Here is an 18454-nt window from a genome sequence, read left to right on the forward strand (position 1 = left end):
TCCTAACTGGTGGGGAGGGAGGTAATTTTTGGGTTTATATGATCTATATACAAAAGTTGCTCCCGCGCCGAAGATTTACCTAATTAGCGCGTTCGAATGATAGCAGATAGGGATCCTCCGTTATCAAAAACAAAAAAAATTATATATATAGTCTGATGTCTACGTGATACCTATTACTATTTGGTGGGGTTTTCTGTCGTTAGATATAGTTTCATTATAACCTTGAATTTTAGGCCGTGATTATTTGATTTATAATATTATAGATACTCGGGTTTGTGGACTTGGTTCGATTTTCTTTTTTAAAATTAATTTCTTCCGATGACTTGGTTCTAATAAGACATCGAATGTAATTGTCATATTACATCACTGTCTACGAAATATGAAAACAAGGAAACAGCCTGTCACGTACGGCTTTTGTTTGGTCTCGAAAGATTCCGTGTATCTATAATCAACAGCTTCCTAATAACTCCACAAAATCTCTCTCTCTCTCTCTCTCTCTCTGTGTCTCTCAAGAATCTCTCCCTCTCCCTCTCTCTCTCTCTCTCCATCTCTCTCTCTCTCTCATGTGAAAAAACGAACCTAGACGATGCCCATGGACCGCACCCAGCAACCCGACCCGGCAACCCGATCCAAAACTGCAGCCGTTCTATCCATAGAATGTCTGAAAGGAAGCTCCAAAGCCGACGAATGGACAGGGGACATGCTCCAAACGGGCGACATAGTCGAAGAGATCCGGATCGGGTCTGGACCCGGATCCGCCCTTTTCAAAGCTCCGTTCAGAGGAGGCAGATCTTGGGTCCAGAAGGTTCTTCACAACTCATTCAAGAACAAGGAGACATGGATCACGGTTCGGGTCAGGCGTGGATCCGAAGACTTCTCGGATCTCCAAGCTTGTATCGTTCCCAACGAGTCCGGCGGCAAGAAACAGTACATGTTGAGATCCATCGACGACCCGAATTACGCTGTCGGGTTCTCGGACCGGTCTGAGTCGGAGTGCCTCGAGTTGCAAGGTGAGTCGACTCGGATGATGAGTTGGGTTGGGTTGACTAGACTTTTCGAACTTTTTTGTTTTATCGTTTTTCTCTGTCTCGTGATTGGGTCTAAACCAATGGTACATGTTCTATTATAAAAATGATAACACTTTGTCCAAGTATATATATTTATATATATATGGATGATATGGGTGTTGAAATGTAGAGAAAAATAGAATAACTTAAATTTCTATTTGTTCTTAGGATAATATATTTTAGGCCTGTCATCATTATAGATTTTTTTTTTGCGAAATTAATATGCCTTATTCCCGGGTTTATATCAGAAAATGGAGTTTGATTTGTTTACAATGCACCTATTGATTTTTTGTTTGGTCTATGGTTTTCTATATAGAATTTGTTGAATATTGTTGAAATGACTTTTAAACGGTTAATACGCAGGAAATTATAAGTATTTTTTTTAGAGTTTTTTTACAAATATTGAGAAACGATGCAAAATTTATAAAATATATTGAATTAATATACTCTTTTGTTTGACGATAAATTGTGTTATATTAAAATGGATTTTATTATAAACGTTGTATTAAAATTATAAAAAAAAACGGCCTTTACAACAAAAATAAAATAAAATAAAACAACGATTACAGTCTTAATTATTTAAACTAGTAGATAGCCTTTGTGTGTATATCACAAATAAAACCAAATTAATATCATCTATTTTTTTGTGGCTTCCGTAATATTTTTTTCCCCATATCTGTCATTTGGATATGCAAGCATATATCACACAGAAAACAAACATTTAATTTAAAAAAAAAAACAAATCAGTTCGTGAAAAAAATTTCGAATGGAACCACAAAATTAAATCTCATACGATATTTGTGGCAAATGATGTGCAGCTTCAAGAGCGTTGAGAATGGTGAAAGCATTGTCAAGGACAAAGCTCCAAGACGGGTTCGTCTCTTATCCATGGGAGAGGCAAATGCTGGAGGCATTACCAGTCCCCGGCTCCAGCAGTTTCCTCTCCATCCTCCTCCTCCCTAAAGCTTCTGGTAACATTTACATATATATATACACACGACATTACAAGATCGTATTATTGTTGTAACTAAACCATCTTTTGTTTGGATTTAAAAAAAAAAAGGTTCTGGAAGGACGTTTTCGCGGTACAATGACTTGGAAGACACGCTTGCTCGGGCGAATGCGTGGCTTAGCCGCTCGCAAGCGGCCGGGGTCCCCATCGTCTTCATGAACATCCAGACCGAATCTTTGCTTACCAAGGTGATCAGTCCTGCCCGTTTGGATGTCGTGTGCCATGTTCGAATGATGTGTTTTTTAAGTTATGAAGATTTAAGGGTTTCAATGCAATAACTTTTATGGTTTTTAACGTAACATAAACTACAAAACTTGTTTGGATCCATTTTAAATTGTGGATTATTTTTAAAAACACAACTAGAATTCGTTTTCTCTCATTTCTCCCGTTATTGTTATCCGTTTTTTTTTTCTGGTGAAAAACAAATGTTATAGTGTCTTTCTTTATATATTTAATTAGAATATAAAATTTAACAATAGAGAAATTAAATTTTTTTATTCACAACTAGAATTCGTTTTCTCTCATTTCTCCCATTAATCACTACATAATGTATATATATATGTATGTGTGTATTCGGCAGTATTTTACATGATATTTTTTTTGTCATGGGTGAATACTATACTTGTATTAGATTTCGGGAGAAATGGCGTCAGCGTCAGTGAACACGACGTCCCTAAGCGATCTGTCGAATCTGGCGAACGTGAGCCTCTACGGGTTCGAGGACTACCACGGCGTCGACATCGGCGTGGTCAGAGCTGTTCGCCTCTGGTACGCTCCTCTCGCCGGCGAGCTTCCCGTTGAGATTAAACTCAGAGACGACGACACCAAGCTCGGCTTCTCCATTAGCCGAACCGAAGAGGTGACACTGATTTATCCGTACAATATCCTTCGACATTGTCTCATTCTTACACACCATAAACCCAAACCCAGAACTGTGTAGAGGTTTACCTAGGGTTATATGTGACCTCGGGCATTCAACAACGGTGAACCAGTCTCGATTTCTTGGCCCTCGAGCAACAAGTATAGTGAATCCCCCCTTTTATGCATGAAGTAATTCCCCCTTTTCTTCCACAGGGCTTCATATACATCTCCTCGGTCACGGAAAGTGACGACGACGACGATGACAGTGTTCCGGCGGTGCGTTCAGGCCTAACCGCGCTGTACAACGAAGCCGCGACCGCGTCGAAACGCCTGATCGTGTCTCGTGTCTCCAACCAGAAGGTCCTTCCGTGGATGGTCTCCTCCACTGGTGCCATACGTTGCTACGACACAATCTCCATCAGCCAAAAACTGTCCCTTCACCGGCACGCAAAGGTCCCCATTGTCCTCCACGTGTTGCTCTGGGATTCCTCGTCGGCGTCTTCCCACGTGGCGTCCCCTCCTATCGGGAACTATGGGTCCCACCGGTTCTCCGAAGAGATGGGACCCACGGAGTACCCGGGTGACGTGAGGTTGTTCCGACAGCCCGGCGACAGTCAGGTGGTGCCGCTTCCGTTACCGTCGGAGGATTGTGTCGAGATGAGTGTTCGGTCTGAACGTGACGCGGTCGGTGAACGTTCGTTTCGGTTCCAGGAGCTCCCGTTTTCAGACAAATGGGTATGAGATTTCTTGACATGTAACTTGTTTTTTTAAAATATAAAAAAAAACCCCTTTTTGATAATGTTTTGGCATATGTAGATAAAATTATTATAAGAAAGCAAAATTGGTGCTGATGTTGTTTGTAAATTGTATCTGTACATATATACGTCCGATTTGGTATTTATGAGTGTGGTATGTATAGGTAAGATGTAGCCGTTTCATTTCATTTTCTTTTTCACAATCGATCGATGAGGTCCAATACAAAAATTCGACAAAATACTGAAATTCTAAATATAAAATTGGATGAAAGAAATTCATGTTTACATTTCTTACTCCCAATTCAAATCCAATCGTGGAGATATATGTTTAGTTAAATAAAAATTTATCTTGACAATGGATGAAAGTCAGAAATTATTAAAAAAAATTGTATGTGAATATCTAATTATATATATCTATATATTTGTGTGTGCACGCGTAACAGTTTATTTTTAAAAATTTTGTTGGCGTGAACTGCTGACGTGGCATATTTGTACATGCGAAGGTGATTTGGCGTTAATAGATGTGAAAGATACGCCACATTGGTTTTCCACGTCGGAGATAACGATCTTTATAGTTAACGGAAACATGACAATTTTAACAAAATTCGTTTATTTATTTTGGAACCGAGAAAGTTCATATATTTATATATAATATTTGTCAAAATTCATGAATTTTTGGCGACACTCTTTTTTTTTTTAAAAACAAAAGTATAATACACTCAATATTTATATATATATATATATATTCATATTTAATAACTATAATAAAAATACCAAAATAATTCATCTAAAAATTTCAGCAATTGAGGCCAATTAAATTCTCTAAACATGAAAAAATATAATGGAAAACTTGAAATTTAAATAATCATTAAGATATAATAACGTTAATGAGTCGGGGCATTATCAAAAATACCCTTAATTTGCTATTTCTACTTCAAGACATACCCTTGTGACCATGTGACCAATGTGACCGAAATATAGTGTGGTCATATATTGATCCAATTGTTCATAACGTTAAATTTATGATGTTTTAATCAAATGATTAGTAAGATATACAAGGTATGAACATAATGAATTAGTGTGATCACCATAAATTTAACGTTATAATCGATAAAAATCAAAATGTGACCATACTATATTTCGGTCACATTGGTCACATGTGACCAGGATAGATCTTGAAGTAGAAATAGCAAATTAAGGGTATTTTTTATATAATGCCTAATCGGTATGTGTATTAGGGCTGGAAATAGTATTTAGTTTTTAACAAAATATCTTATGTTGAGAAGCATGATCTTGGGCCCAATGGGTCTTATTTTGTTTGTTTTTCTGATTTGACAAAAAGAAAGTGCCATGATCGCAAAATGGCGGGAAAATTGAGACTGCTACCACGCCATCTCATCTTCCGCGCGAAAAATCCCCCAAATCCTCTCTTCGTGACGAAACGATGGAGAAGTACTTAGCTCCATCGGAATCGTTGCCGGGAAATCCTATACCTAAGTTCAGGTACTTCGACCAATTTTGGTTGTCTATTTGTTCTTTTGGTAAACAAATTGCAATCTGTATTGTGTAATTGTCTTTTGCTTGTTGGAATTTGAGGGAATTGTGTGTGTGAATTGTAACGGTTGTTGATTCTTTGAAGGAGATTTTGGAAGAGATCTTCAATTGAATTGAACGGTCGATTTGATCCAGATTACCGACACGAACTGTACTGTCTGCTCGCTCATTCGTACTCCGAGGTTTTATTTTTCAAACATGTTTTCTTTTTTTTGGGGGTACTTTGAGATTAAATCTTCTATGAATCGATATTTCCCCTCTTATATGTTGAAGATTGGAGTTTTTCCGCATTTATATCACGTGAACGAGGAGCCATGTCAAACCCATGTACGAAATTTTCTGGAACTAAAATTCTCAGTTTCTCAGTGATTAGATTCTCTCTCTCTCTCTTTGGAGCTTCGTTGATGACTTAGAACTTGTTTTGCAGATCTCAGAGGTCCAGAATCATGCTCGTTTCTGGTACATATTAGTCTCTTTTTGCTGTATTTACACTATTCAGCTGTTTTCACATTTTGGGAACCTTTTCTTTCAGTTTTGAATTGTGTTGACTTTGATCTTATGTGGTTATCTGTTTTTTGATTGATTAATACATATTAAGTAACATGATTTTTTCAATTAACTCGGACGTTTATTTCACGATTCCAGGGGAGGAGTTGCCGGGCTTGAGTTTGACAGACAAGTGAGTTTTGTGCCATTTGTTTGCTTTTGCTCCCTGGAGGACCTTCTTTGATTGTGGTCTTCGGAGTTACAGCTTCCGTTCTTAGTATAATGTTACCTTTTCTGATTCATGTTGTTACCTTTGAAGGGTTTGTCGATTAGAGGATATGATACATATATTTGTTCCTGGATGATCGAATGTCTCAAGTCATATGTGTTTTTTGCCATGTGTTTCTGTTTCGCCTTTGTATGGAATTTAATTTTTAACCTTCTAAATCCATGGGTTTGTTTTCAGGGGATATACTTAGTGTCTGTTACAAGATCAAGATGCTTGACCGTGCATGACTTCGAGAGTTTATATTGCCAGACTAAGGTTTATCCAGGTGAAGCTTCGAACTGAGCTCACCTAAGAAGATTTCATCTGAATCTATGCATGTTAATTCTAGTCCAGTTTCATGAAAATGTGGTAGTAATGTTAACCTAGTATGTATATATGGTGGGATAATGCACATCACTGTAGAAATTCAGTGTACGCACAACTGTGGTAGCTCTGAGCAGTTCTTTTCTGATAGATATTTTTATGGACTTTCTCTGTTCTTTTTTTTTCGTCACTCTATGGTTCTGCATGCATTGTGCACGAGAGATGAATAGTAATGTATAGAATCTGAAGGGTTATTAGTTGTTTCGCCGCTGCTTGAGGAGACCGACATATCCATGACCTTATTTGAGGAACACCTCGAGAGAATAGAAAACCAAAATCAAAACCAACATGTATAGAAGTAGAAAACTCCAAACATAGGATAAAGACCGTAGAAACCCAAAGACTACGAAGCCTCAGCCTTCTTGGCCTCATCTCTTCTTCTACACATCTCCTAGTATAAATCAAACGTTTTGGGATCTTATCATCATGTTTTCAATTCTCTGATTCTGCTTTGTGGGTGATTTCAATCATATCATTTTTTTATATTATGAATGATGTTGTTGGATCATATGTAAACTGATCTTTTGCTCATTTTATACATCTTCTATGATTTTTTTTTTGGATAACAGAGTTTTTTGTTCCCTCTACAAGGTTTTATTTGCCTAGTAATTTGTGATCGTATGTTCTGCAATATATTGAGTCTGGAATTACAGGTTCTGCGGAAGATGAAAATAAGCATGTTGTGCATTTCTCTATGCCTCTAAACCAGGAATTTGACGTTGTTAGGTGGAATCCTGGAAACCAAAATGAGGTAATTAGCTCCAAGCAAGTACTGAAATAACTTTGCTTTATCAGACAACAACGTTGGTCAAGAAACTGTTGCATAGTTCTCCTAGAAAAGTAATGATTTTCTCCATCAGTTTTATTGGAATGCTCATAGAACCTTAAATTGTTCTCAAGAATCTGATTTTAGTTTTAAAATGTGCTTTGCTTTTATGATATTTGGAAATATGTTTCTCAGTAACTACTTGTGTTTCTTCTAGGTGGCCTGTACATCAATAAAACGTTCCAAAGTGCTTATATTTGATATCAGTTATATATCTCCTGAACCAGTTGAGGTAAGATTTTCATGATTCTTACACAGTTACACCTAATATGGTTGGTCTCCGCATTTGAAAAATCTGAATTCTGTTTTCACATGGATTTTAGCTGGCACATGTACGGGTTTCCATCTCCTAAAGAGCTCCTCTAACTGATTAGGCTGCTTTGTTCATATTCAGGATCAGGTTGTGATTTTATAAGATGGAAATAGAGAAGGCACATGGTTTCTGCATGTTCATTCTTAGAAATAATAACCTGAACTGAAATGATATAATAAAGTGGCGAATATTATGTATAACATTTGTACATTCTTTAAATAATTTCACCAGCGAAATGATGACTTCCGCTGATATAAAATTTTTTATGAATGTAATGCAGGAACTGCATACAAGAGCAAAGCTCTCTGTTGTTGGTCGCAAGATACCTAGAGGTTTATGTGATTTAGCCATTACTAAGGATGACAACACAAGGTGTGCATGAAATGGGAAATGTTAGTGCCAATAGTTTTTCTTTTATAACTTCTCTTTGAAAAATGTTTCTTGGTTCTTGATGCAGAGTAATTTCTCCTGACACACTCGGTTTAGTTAATGTATGGGATAGAAGAGTAGGTGGTCTTCCGCGCATTGAACTTTCAACGGTTGGATATGATACCATCAATAGTGTCCAGATAAATGTGGAAAATCAGGTAATCTTGAAACTACTACATTCAGGTACTATAAAGTTCTTTTAATCCATTGAAAAATGTAAAGAGAGTTTGTTCTCAAAAGTTGGCTCAAAGTTTTCGGGTTTCAATTTTTGGTTTAGGTTTTCTCTTTTTTTATTATATGGCGACTATCTAGTTCATTATAATCTTCTTGTAGACAATCTTTGGTGCTGGCAAAGAAGGAATCATCCATATATGGGATCTCCGTGGTGGAAGAACCTCTACTGCTTTCCAAGCCCATAAGGAGGTGAGAACATGTCGTACATATTCTTATGACGAGAGTGTATTAGATCTGCAACCGCATGATATTTCAAACTGACAACTTCAGCTGTTGTGTTTTTCTGCTTGGCTGAACATGTAGTAATAAACTTTATACTTCTCTTTTGCAACTGTTAAATGAAGCTTTGTTAAGCAATGGTGTTCAGCTCCAGACAATTTTGACATGATCTTACGTATGCTGATATCGGTATTTCTCAGGTGCACCTTTTTCCCCTAGCATCAATACACCTTGCAACAGAGCTGCAGAAGATTAGATCTCTAAGGGTAACTTCTATCTTTTGATTGCCATCTCACTGAGCCACTCATGAACTTGTTTGTGGACACTTTTGAGATCATGAGGTTTATCTTGTGATTTTCTTTCGACAATATTTTCTGTGTGAATGTAATTCCAGTGGTTTTACAATGTCGATCTCCATATCTCTAGTCTCTTTTTCTCTCTCTCTCTTGTAGTTCTAGTTATAGTGAAATGATATTGAACAACCTTCATCATTAGGTGCTTAAAGCTTCTCATCCCGACTTTTTATTATTCGCAGGAACAATCACAAATCGTCCCCAAGGAAATCCACTCCATCGATCTCAACCCATCTTGTCCTAGTCAACTGGCTTTTCACCTTAACGATGGATGGTATGTCAATGTCTTACATAATTATGTCTGGATCTCTAACTTTGTCTTCTTATGGATCGAGAGTTTTTGCGGCTTTATGTTATCGATACAGAGCTATTCCTTATTTTTGTTAATGTTTTTTAGATTGTAAGCTTATCTGCCCTACCTTCTTTTGATGGGCTCTTCTAATGCAGGTCAGGTGTTCTGGACATTTATAGGTCCAAAGTTACTCATGTCCATTGCCCTCCTCCGGCTTGGTTGTAAGTGAAACAACTCTCAACTCTCAAGTTTACAGTCTAATGAACAGGAAGCATTTGAAATTAAATAACAAGTGTTCTAAATGCAGCAAAGAGTATCATTTAAGATGTAACGTTACATTTTTTGTATCACAGGGATGGTTCCAACACTCCAACTGATACAATCTTGCGAAAACCGTCATGGCTGCCAACATCATCAGTAGGGAACCTACACTACCCTCGATGGTTGCAAGGACTCTCTGAACATCATGAAAGGATTGACATTACGTATACCTATTTCTGATGCAGATGTACGTAGTTGGATCGATGGTTGAGAAAGGGATTCATATTCTTGATTTTCATCCGAACTCCAGCTCTCCCTGCCACGTTGACTATGACGAGTAAGACTTTCTTTGAACTTCTCATATATATATTCTCTTCTCTTACATCCCTCTCCAACTCGACAACATTCCAACTTAAATTGTTATATTGCAGAGAGGATTTTCAGAGAAAGGAGAAGACGAGACAGCAATATAAGCGTATAAATAGGTTTCTTCCTCTATCGGAGAGTGTCACAGTGTGTGCTGCTCATCCTCTCAACAGCATGATCGTAGCTGGAACCAAGGTATGCCATTTCAATTATCATTGGCCATACCTGATGACTGTAAACCCAAAAAGAACTGACTACTAAAGTAGATGGAGACGTAGTAAACCAGTTGTGTAATGGATGTGAATAGATTTTGGATCATAAGTGTGTCTTAATGGAAAACGCGGATATGATGCAGAGATCATCGTTGCTGTTGGTTGCTCAGAAGCATGGCTTGTCAAGATCAGAATCCTGAAGCCCAAGTAGTAGAATCCAATCTTTAGGCATATCGAAATGCTGAAGAATGCATCACGCAGATCATATATATATATATATATATATATCAACACAGTAAGGTAACATGTTTTGTTAAAATCTCCATTGGACAAATTGACCTCATAGGAACAAGATCTCTGAAATTTTAGATCAACTTCATGTGCCCAAAAGGCCCTTATCCGATTAGTTTTATTAATATGAAAGCAGCTCTGTTGTGGACCGTTGAACGTGTACCTGAACTGTTCAACAGATTCCAACATTATATTCATGTCGTGTAATGATAACGACTTTTCTAGGGTTTACGACCCCCGTCACGTTTCTCTTGACCAAAGGAGAGGAATGTGAAAGCCCGTTGACTTTTTTAGTTGTTAAGCACTTGGAATTATCCACAAACAACCACCTTCAAATACAACAAAAACCTTTGGCACGCCATGGATGGATCTTCACTCACTCTACAGAATATCGCAATTCAAACAATAACTTGAAAAAAAAAATGAAATAAATAAATAAAACACAAAAAAAGGGTGCGATTTCAGCCCCTTAATCAATACTCCATCCTCGTTTCTTCACGTAATAAGGACATGCATTGCCAATCATGAACTGCTCCGGACAGAGACCGAAGTCACCACAGTTCAAGAGCGACAAATATCCGAACTTAGACAATGATGCCTTCTCCTCGAAGCAAGCTTCACAGGAACCACCACCATGGCTGAGAGGGAGGAGGTGGATACACCGTTCCATAGTTGTTACCTCCGGGAGAATTCTTATGGCGTGGAGGAGGGGGAGATTTCCGGTAGTAATAAGCTTTATACATTGGAGGAGAAGGATCAGAATCGGGTGGAGGAGGAGGATATACGGGAGAAGGTGGAGGAAGAAGAGGAGGAGAATACAAAGGCCGAGCATAGTCGGGGGTCGGTAGGAGCTTCCGGCCGCTTTGTGCGTCAGCGGTAGCGATCGCGGCCGCGAGGAGGAAACATATGATGAAGGAAATAGCTTTGAAAGCCATTTTTTTTTGTGAAGAGATGAGTTTTTTTTCTGTGGTCTTCATTTGTGGAGCTTCATGAACGCGTATTTATGGTGCTCAAAAAGTTTATATTAGAGGGTTCCCACTAAGTACAGATTGTTATGGAAGATGGTTTTTGTTTAATGATTAATGGGACGGCTTGTTTGGGAATTTTATATTCTTATATTCGCTTATTTGGCAATGAGGCCTCCCTCTAAGTACGAATTTTTCTCATCAAAGTGAAACAGTTCATGGTTTTTTTTTTTTTTAAAAACTGCAACTTAAACACCGCAGCCTTTTTCAAGCAACCATTTGGTATGCTTGTAAAATGTAAAAATCCATTTTGCCTATCTCTGATTATCCGACCGTCACTTGAGTCCTAAACCCTTAAGGTTGTGTTCGTGGTAAATATATATATATACACACACACGGTGGTAAAACCCAAACAAACCAAACAGTATAGCGGAAAATTCTTGAATCTAACGTTTTGTATCAATTAAGTAAATCAACAATTAATTGAATAAACAAAGAAAATTCTTGAATCTAATATTCAATTAAGTAAATCAACAATGGAAAAAACGAGTTAACTGATCGAATGATCGGTTGGGTTCAAAAGTTTATTGATTTTTTTTATAATCCAGAAGATAGAAAAAACAGCGTCTTTTTTTAATGAAGATTCGAATTTAAATTGGAAAACAGTTTTGAACCATCCGGTCTTTATGAACCAAAGAACGTAAAGTGAGGGCTAACGGTCCCGAACCGACCGGTATGAGCCTATATATATATATATATATATGCGTCCATTTCTTTCTCAAACCTCTCGAGCGTGACCGCAATCTACGCCATTCAGCAATAAGATCGTAGTACCACGTGGAACGGATCTAATATGTAATATTAATATATTATGATTCCGACGACAAGAAAATGGGCCTTACTTCTTTAATATCTTTTGGGCCCATAAAATATCTGACCTGGCCCTACGTGGCATATGATGGATTCTATATAATAAACAAACTGACTATAAAATATTAAAATATTAGTACCATATACTCTTCCTGTTTTTTTTAACCTTTATATTTTTAACACAAAAGAAATTTTAGAAATACAGCAACAGTGCGCCGTTTTTACTGGCAACCCATTGCACAAACGAGCCACAGATCGCGAACTGACTCATGAATCGACCTATATTTTTTCGAATCGGATTCAAATATTTTGAGTCCAGAAAAAACCAGATCAAATGAGTCAGTCCGTCACGAGCCGGGTCCATGGAAGTCAATTCGCATGAGTCGGACTGGCTCACGGGTTAGAAAAAAATATTTTTTTAAAATTTTAATATTTTTATATATTTTAAAATATTTTTATATACAAATTATGTTTTTATTACATATATTTAGTTTGTTTTTATTTAAAATTTTATTTTTGTATTATATTTTAAATATTTTTTAAATATTAAAATTAGTTTTAAAATTTTTTTAGTATTAAAATTTATATATTTGGCTCGCGGGTCAGCTCCTTTGATTCGCGGGTTAAGACAATATGAGCCGAACTGATATATTTTTGGCTCGCTAAAAAATGGGCTGGATTGGATTGGGCTAAAATTTTTCCAAATCAGAACGTTCGGGTTGGGCAGGACCGGACCAACCCGTTTTACACCCCTAGTCCATTGAGTTTCTATATTGGTTGCGATATTATCAATGTCTTCTTAGAGATTGATTTATTTACCCACGTATTCACATAAGATATATAAAAGAATTGATATTTTTACGATTTTTTATACAATGGGGAAACATATATATATATATATATATATTATAAACAAGGAGGAAAAGGAGATAGCAACAAACTTCTTATTGAGTTTCAAAACGTTGATTGCTTTGTATCCTTTTATGATATATATATCATAGAACAGAGAGAAATAAGAAAATGCATATTTATGTACAGAAATTAATATTATTACACAACAAATCTCAGTGAAAATTGAAAAAGACACTGATACCCGCTGTTTTTGCAATAATTATGTTTCTGCCATGAAGGCAAAAAATACCCCATACCATACGCCATACGGTTAGGGTTTGACTCCTCCACTCTTATTCAATTTTGGATTTCTAGATATTCGATTTATTAGGTTAGGGTTTCGACGAGTTATGGTTTCGGTGCATGACGACGACCGTATCATGGCTCTGATTTAATTTTATAAAATCGGAAAACATGAAAAACCCAGAATGATATATATATATATATATATATATGTATGTATGTATATGTATAACACGTAATGAATGATAAGTTGATGAAGAATTTGCTGCGACTAATTGGTGGGTTAACCCGACGATTAACGAGGATTGAGTCCAACCTTAGGGTTCACTAGCAAGCGCCGTCCTTATGATTTCTCCGTCCTCGAGCTTTAACTTCGTCGGCAATACAGCTTATGAAATATATAAACTCTATAAGACTACAAATATAAATCTTTCTCCATTGAATTTCACACAAAACAAATTAGACCAATTCATGGTCGTAAAATGCCCATTAGGCTCCATATTTAATGCGTAACGAAAAGGAAATTCAAGAATTTGTGAGATAAAATGTTTTTTAGAATATTTACAAGTAGTGAGAATAATAACACAAAGAGATAGTGAAATTCTAACAACTCCATGCTCGGTAATAAGATGATGATGACACCAATGAAGACATTAACGATCTAAAATTAATTATATATATATATATATGTAAGTATTGACAAAGTAAAACCAAGAAGATGTGAGAATTCTCGGGACAGTTTCACAAGTTTTTGGAATAATAATAAAAGAGAGATTGAAATCTCAACAACTTCGTAGTTGATATTTTATTAAGACATTTAAAATTTTTTAACTATATATATAACCTAAGATGCACGAATAGATTTGTATGATGTACATATTTTACCACGGCGACTTTTTTTTTTTTGCTATCCTTCGGATGCGCTAACTAGGTAAACTTCCGGTCCGAGAACAGCCTTTGTATATGGATCATATAAACCCAGAAATTACCTCCCTTCCCACCAGTCAGGAATCGAACACTCAACCTCAAGATGGATTTACCTCCTACCCTAAACTTGACCACTCGTCCACGATCTGTTGGATTTACCACTGCGACTTGTTTTTAGGTATAACAATTTTCTTGCTGAGTAGACGGCTAAGATTTTACGATCACATTGTGTACGACAGAATTTGATATATATATACTGATTTGTTGGGGACGGCGGTTGTTGACGACGGCAAAACTCCGGCGATTCGAGCGATTCCAGATAAGTACCTGAAATTAAAAGATTATTTTGTCGAGGCCTGTGAAACACAGTTTCCTTAAGTTCGATTTCCGTGCCACCTCTAAAGCTTCGAGGTTATTGGAGCACGGTGAACTCCCAGGATACAACGACCGCGTATTTGGAAGAAGCTTTCCAAATACCAAGCGAACTCAGAGAGAGATATGAGCAAATATGTGAATGCTCTTTTTCCTCTAGAATGCTTGTTTCTTTTTTTTGTGTGTATTTTATGAGCTAACCCAAGACCCCTATTTATAGTAGAGGGGAGAATCTCAAAACAAATCAATTTGAATTTCAAAATTCAAATTTGATTTTATTTTGATATTATCTCAATCTTATCTCAATCATATTTGATAGATTTTCTGCGGATTTGAATCCAATTTCAAATTCAAATAAGAATATTCTCTTCTGCAGATTTAAATTTATACGGACCGGGCTTCTCACGGACTAGACCCGTTTTGATTCTATCAAATAAATGATTAAGGGTAATATATATAATATGAAAGTTTTGGGTGCACAATAATGCTATTTCATATAAAATACATTGGAGCACATACAAGATTATATTGTCGGCTACGTACAAAGTCCACGCGCATGAATTTGTTACATTTTTACATTTGACAAAGTCCAAATGTAATCAATTGTCTTTTTTTTTTGGTAAATAATGTAATCAATTGTCTTTCAAAAACTATATAATATGTAGAAGATTTGTTACAATGGAAACATTCATACAAACTAAATAACAAATCATAGTAGTTGGTGGGGTGATTGCTATATAAGGAGCATCTCTCTTCGTAACATAATAAACCATTCAGAGAGAGAAAAAAAACTTGTTGTTTAAAAAAAAAGAAAGAAAGAAAGAAGTTGATAAAGAAGCCGAGGGGCTCCAATAAGGGCTCCACAGACGTTTTACAAGATGGCCAATACTAATGGCATATGTCTAGTGATGGTCATCTTGGCAGTTTATGCCATGGCTGCTTCTAATGTATCAGCCCAATACACTCACTATCCATCCCCTCCGCCTCCTCCGTATGTTTACAGTTCGCCACCTCCTCCCCCGTATATGTATAAGTCTCCTCCACCTCCTCCGTATGTATACAGTTCGCCACCACCTCCCCCTTACATCTACAAATCTCCACCTCCTCCTCCGTATATGTATAAGTCTCCACCACCCCCTCCTTATATTTACAAATCTCCACCTCCTCCTCCGTATATATATAAGTCTCCACCACCACCACCTTATATTTACAAATCTCCACCTCCTCCTCCATACGTATACAGCTCTCCACCACCGCCTCCTTATGTATATAAATCTCCTCCTCCACCACCATATGTATACAAATCCCCGCCTCCTCCACCATACGTTTACAGTTCTCCACCACCACCTCCGTATGTATACAAATCTCCTCCACCACCACCATACGTCTACAATTCACCACCACCACCTCCATATGTATACAAATCTCCTCCTCCACCCCCATATGTCTATAGTTCACCACCTCCTCCTCCTTATGTTTACAAATCTTCTCCTCCACCTCCATACGTTTATAGCTCTCCACCACCTCCTCCTTACGTTTACAAGTCCCCACCTCCTCCACCATATGTCTACAGTTCACCACCTCCTCCTCCATACGTTTACAAGTCTCCTCCTCCTCCTCCATATGTATACAAATCTCCTCCTCCACCCCCATACATCTATAGCTCACCACCTCCTCCTTACGTTTACAAGTCCCCACCTCCTCCACCATACGTCTACAGCTCACCACCTCCTCCTCCTTACGTTTATAAGTCTCCACCTCCTCCTCCTCCTTATGTCTACAAATCTCCTCCTCCACCGCCATACGTCTATAGTTCTCCACCACATCCTCCATATCTTTATAAATCTCCTCCTCCACCGCCATACGTCTATAGCTCACCACCGCCTCCTCCTTACATGTATAAGTCTCCTCCCCCTCCTCCCTACATTTACAAGTCTCCGCCGCCACCTCCAGTCTATACCTATAGCTCTCCTCCTCCTCCTCCTCCTCCTCCTCCTCCAATTTACTAAACATACATACCCTCCATGTAAGTAAGTAACCTTTCTTTTACTTCTAATGGTTAATATTCACAATCTGACGCTCCTCTCTTGCAGGTCTTTTCCGTTTCAAAGGAATAATGTTTTACCGAACACCGTTTTCGTTATGGACCAAAGCACTGTACTACTTGTCACGTGAATCAAGAACGTTCTTGTCCGTGTGTAATTTATACGTTTACTTCTCGTTTGAGAATTTGTTGTTACTCTCCATTTATACATTACCAATGTTCAAGTCGTGGTGTGTTAAATAAATCCAATAATCTTATATATTGAATTGGTTGAAATAGATCTTCGGCTATATCACTTGTGAACGTTCAACAACAATTGACCACGTGCATGCCATGGAAACAAAAACGACAACTTCTGTCTTGGAAGCGACATACCAACGAAACTTCTCGAGACACTTACTTAATTCCCTCATTTTTTTTTATTTCGTAACCGAGAATATTTAAGTGTGAAAATTACGTATTTGCTAAAGGGGAAGCCTCGTATAAAACTATTTTTCCATGCCCAAAAAGCCTTCTTAAAATTTTGTATCAGAATATTTCTAAACTCTTTGATATTCCAACTATATATATATATATATATATATATATATATATATATAGATATAGATATATGTTTATTCATAGACCTACGTGCAAACAAATTAGCAAGATGTAGAATGATAACAAAGAGAAAGTGAAACTTTAACAACTCCATGCTCGGTAATAAGATGGCGACACCAAAGAAGACAATATTGACAATCTGAATTAATTATCTAATAACCATAACTATATATTAACAAAGTAAATTAAATCAACAAGATGTAAGATTTCTTTGGACAGTTTCACAAGTTTTAGGACAAGAAAAACAAAGAGAGATTGAAATCTCAACAACCTCGTTTACAGCCGAAAAAAAAAATGGAAATGATCATGAAATTGTAATTTTGGTTATTACGTGTTTGGCTTTCCCAAGATGAAAAGAAGTTAACAGGAAGACGAAGATGATAAATAAAATTAATTAAAAGATCTTCAAATGCCTATACATATACATATATATATATATATAATAGCTGATTTAGAAAAAAAATTTATGGGGTATGAATTATATCTTAAAAAATAGTGTATTAACATGATTTTATTAGTTATACAAGTGAAAATTAATATTAGTCTTATATATATAATCAAGGAGCCACTCAGCTCCTTGATTAGTTTTTAATCGAGTAAGTCTACGTGAATGGTTAGTCATTCATATAATATAGTCATCCCTACAACTACAATCATTGTTTATTTTATTTATGAATATTTCATTTGTAACAAATTTACGTTTATATATAGTTTATTGAACTCAATTCAATTACGCATAATTAGATTTAGTCAAGGTATAAATGTAACCCTACATATTCCAAAGTAATTCGTATTGATATCCTGATATGTAGCACGATTAAAATCAAATTAATATATTCTATTTTTTTTATCTTATTATTAATACCCCGATGATAAATTTTTCTAAATGTGTGGTATTAATATCCTGATAACAAAATTTTCTAAATGCATACATTGTTGCAATGGTGAAGCTCTAAATATATATATATCTATATATATATATATATATTCTAAATTTATATGAATTTTATGTTTAAAAATCGTATTCTAGAACTTTTATAATAAGGTTTAGATGTTGTCGTGTGGTGGAAAAGCTACTCATATTTTTTTTTTTTTTTGGTATGAAAAAAGCTACTCATATTAAGGACTCCACCAACATTTCTAACCTAATTTCTTGGATTTCCCATTAGCAATTCAATTATGTTAACAACTCCTAACGATATTGATGTTGCAACTAATAATATTCATATACATCCAAAGCCGTCATTGCACTTATTCATGTGGAAGATTTTAATCAATTTTGATTTATACTATAATGTTTATAAATATTGTGAGAAAGAGAGTAGACATCCTCAAATTAGAATTAATTAAGGCCGCTCT

At 36.4% G+C, this 18454-nt stretch overlaps 3 protein-coding genes across 5 annotated transcripts; all 3 read left to right on the plus strand.

Moving 5' to 3' along the window:
- Window positions 1-490: 490 nt before the first annotated feature.
- Window positions 491-3856, plus strand: LOC104799095. Its single transcript, XM_010521434.1, has 5 exons — window positions 491-1010; window positions 1886-2038; window positions 2131-2267; window positions 2711-2938; window positions 3154-3856. Exons 1-5 carry the CDS (start codon window positions 587-589, stop codon window positions 3679-3681), a joined length of 1470 nt encoding a protein of 489 aa, XP_010519736.1. The 5' UTR covers window positions 491-586; the 3' UTR covers window positions 3682-3856.
- Window positions 3857-5073: 1217 nt separating this feature from the next.
- On the plus strand, window positions 5074-10374 carry LOC104799096. Of its 2 annotated transcripts, none has more exons than XM_010521435.2 (18): window positions 5074-5198; window positions 5335-5431; window positions 5523-5576; window positions 5677-5708; window positions 5895-5928; window positions 6202-6289; window positions 7041-7138; window positions 7371-7445; window positions 7807-7898; window positions 7984-8113; window positions 8289-8378; window positions 8609-8674; window positions 8944-9035; window positions 9209-9274; window positions 9407-9470; window positions 9560-9651; window positions 9746-9875; window positions 10036-10374. In XM_010521435.2, the coding sequence occupies exons 1-18, from the start codon at window positions 5140-5142 to the stop codon at window positions 10090-10092; spliced, it is 1416 nt and encodes a 471-aa protein (XP_010519737.1). In that variant the 5' UTR covers window positions 5074-5139; the 3' UTR covers window positions 10093-10374. The 2 variants fall into 2 exon arrangements, with proteins under 2 accessions (XP_010519737.1, XP_010519738.1); XM_010521436.2 differs by having other exon boundaries at window positions 5338-5431.
- Window positions 10375-15200: 4826 nt separating this feature from the next.
- LOC104799097 (extensin-2-like) lies at window positions 15201-16771 on the plus strand. 2 transcript variants are annotated; one of them, XM_010521440.1, is made up of 2 exons: window positions 15201-16481; window positions 16545-16771. In XM_010521440.1, exon 1 carries the CDS (start codon window positions 15330-15332, stop codon window positions 16458-16460), a length of 1131 nt encoding a protein of 376 aa, XP_010519742.1. In that variant the 5' UTR covers window positions 15201-15329; the 3' UTR covers window positions 16461-16481; window positions 16545-16771. The 2 variants fall into 2 exon arrangements, with proteins under 2 accessions (XP_010519742.1, XP_010519739.1); XM_010521437.1 differs by having other exon boundaries at window positions 15202-16477.
- Window positions 16772-18454: the final 1683 nt, after the last annotated feature.

The sequence above is a fragment of the Tarenaya hassleriana genome, unplaced genomic scaffold (assembly GCF_000463585.1).
Source record: "Tarenaya hassleriana unplaced genomic scaffold, ASM46358v1 Cleome6, whole genome shotgun sequence".
Lineage (NCBI taxonomy): Eukaryota > Viridiplantae > Streptophyta > Magnoliopsida > Brassicales > Cleomaceae > Tarenaya > Tarenaya hassleriana.